This window comes from Amia ocellicauda, chromosome 5 (assembly GCF_036373705.1).
Source record: "Amia ocellicauda isolate fAmiCal2 chromosome 5, fAmiCal2.hap1, whole genome shotgun sequence".
Lineage (NCBI taxonomy): Eukaryota > Metazoa > Chordata > Actinopteri > Amiiformes > Amiidae > Amia > Amia ocellicauda.
This window is the reverse complement of record NC_089854.1, coordinates 34884391-34886679: the sequence shown is the minus strand read 5'-3', so window position 1 is coordinate 34886679 and position 2289 is coordinate 34884391. Positions and strand designations below refer to the sequence as shown.

At 37.4% G+C, this 2289-nt stretch overlaps 1 protein-coding gene across 1 annotated transcript; it reads right to left on the bottom strand.

The window, feature by feature from the left end:
- Positions 1–988: 988 nt before the first annotated feature.
- On the bottom strand, positions 989–1891 carry LOC136749030 (somatostatin receptor type 2-like). Its single transcript, XM_066702968.1, has one exon. It carries the CDS (start codon positions 1889–1891, stop codon positions 989–991), a length of 903 nt encoding a protein of 300 aa, XP_066559065.1.
- Between the last annotated feature and the right edge of the window lie 398 nt (positions 1892–2289).

Below are 2289 nucleotides of genomic sequence, written 5' to 3'. Positions count from 1 at the left end.
GCTTTGCTGCATACCTCGGTTGTAACGAGTGGTTATTTCAGTCAAAGTTGCTCTTCTATCAGCTTGAATCAGTCGGCCCATTCTCCTCTGACCTCTAGCATCAACAAGGCATTTTCGCCCACAGGACTGCCGCATACTGGATGTTTTTCCCTTTTCACACCATTCTTTGTAAACCCTAGAAATGGTTGTGCGTGAAAATCCCAGTAACTGAGCAGATTGTGAAATACTCAGACCGGCCTGTCTGGCACCAACAACCATGCCACGCTCAAAATTGCTTAAATCACCTTTCTTTCCCATTCAGACATTCAGTTTGGAGTTCAGGAGATTGTCTTGACCAGGACCACACCCCTAAATGCATTGAAGCAACTGCCATGTGATTGGTTGGTTAGATAATTGCATTAATGAGAAATTGAACAGGTGTTCCTAATAATCCTTTAGGTGAGTGTATATATATATATATATATATATATATATATATATATATATATATATATATATATACACGTATCTCATTTTTACCTAGACAATATGGGAAGGTGATAAAAAAAAAAGTCCGGCCAAAATGTTATGATGTATAATCACATGTTTAATGTTCAAAACAAGGTAAGATTAATTACCATACTGGAATACATCCAAATAAGTGTAGTCAGACTTTAAAGCAAAGTAATTCACAAGCATTAAAACAATTGAAGCTCAACTGAGGAGACTACAGGTTTTAAATATAAGTACATATTCAAGCATCACAATATATATGTATGAATTATATATATGTAAGTAATTATTCCAAATCTTCAAAGGTATTAACAAAATTCACCCTAAAGTCTATTTCAGGATATTGTAAAACTAAAAGAAAGTACATCCAAAACATACAGATTCTAGGGAAATCAACTATTCCTCATGAATATCTAAGGAGAGATATAGGCTGCTATGATTTGACAGTGAGATGTACAGGGGAATCCTAGAACTGTCCTGTCCTGTTTTTTTAACTTTATGGACAGGGGGTTTTGCCAGTACTGCACATCTTTTTCTTTAAGTTTGTCAACCAAGGTATCTTCTCCACTCTGGACAAGTAAAGTAAAGGCTGAGTGCAGCTACTGATGTTGACAAAGTTAAATGCAAAAGGTTGGATGTAGCATCTAAATACAGCAGCAGAGTAATAGTCCTGAAATGGGAAAAGAGCGACTGGTGGGAGAAAGTTAAATACTAAAATAGCCAGAATGGAAAGAACCATCTTGAAGGCTTTCTTCTTCATGGGATGCATCTCATCTTTCCCTGGACCAGAGCGCTTTAGAGCCCACAGGATGGAAATGTTACAGAAAACCATGAAAGTAAAGGTAGTGAGGACAATGACAGTAAATATCTTTTCAAAGTGGCTAATTCCACCAATAGCTTTGGCAATGGCATAGGCAAAGGTAATGACCAACACTACTACAGAGAGAGCTGCTCTGTATTTGTGATCTTTAAACCGTGTGAAAGTAATGGGATGTATTACTGCTATGTAGCGGTCTAAACAGATACAGGAGAGAAACAGGGGTCCCCCCATGTCTTTCACACCATAGACAAACATTTGCACACCCCAGACCTGTTTGTTATTAAGAAAAAATACATTGACCACGTCAAGAGGAACCATGATGACAAAGAAGACATCCAGCAATGCAAGGTTAAATATGAAGATGTCCGAAGTGGAGGATTCACCTTTGTTTCTCACTAAAAGCCAAAGTACCATCATGTTGGCGGGTATGCCCATTAAACAATTTAATATCTGCACAGTTAAGCCAAACAGAACACCAGCAACCATTTCTTCACATCCTACAAATGCACTCCATGGTCTGCCAGTGATGTTGGGTATGCTGTAGTTGAACAGGGTTGAGTTTGTGTAGATCATAGCCATCGTCATCTACAGAATAGGGAACAATTATTATTATTCTATACAGACATAAAATTGAGCATATATTTCTTTCCCTAATACTTTATTAGAAGATTAATTCCAATAATTATACCAGGGAAGTCATGGAAGCGAAGTCTGTAGAGTGCACATTTGTATACTGTTTGGGTTGAAGCTCGGTAGATTCACCAAAAGCCTTTGTGCCTATTACTTACCTATGGTACTGTGCTTTACTGGCCTTTTTTTAGTGCTGGAAGATGGATGATTATTTTGCAGGGCTCAACTGACCTATTGCATGGAAAAATATATAAAAAAATGGCTTAAGCAGCAATTTCAGATTTAAGAAAATGTGTATGCAGGATTGCAACACTTAAATGAATAGAACAGTACAAAAAGGATACAGA

Coding starts and splice junctions, on each gene's coding strand:
- LOC136749030 (XM_066702968.1), bottom strand. CDS start 1,891: ATGGCTATGATCTACACAAACTCAACCCTGTTCAACTACAGCATACCC.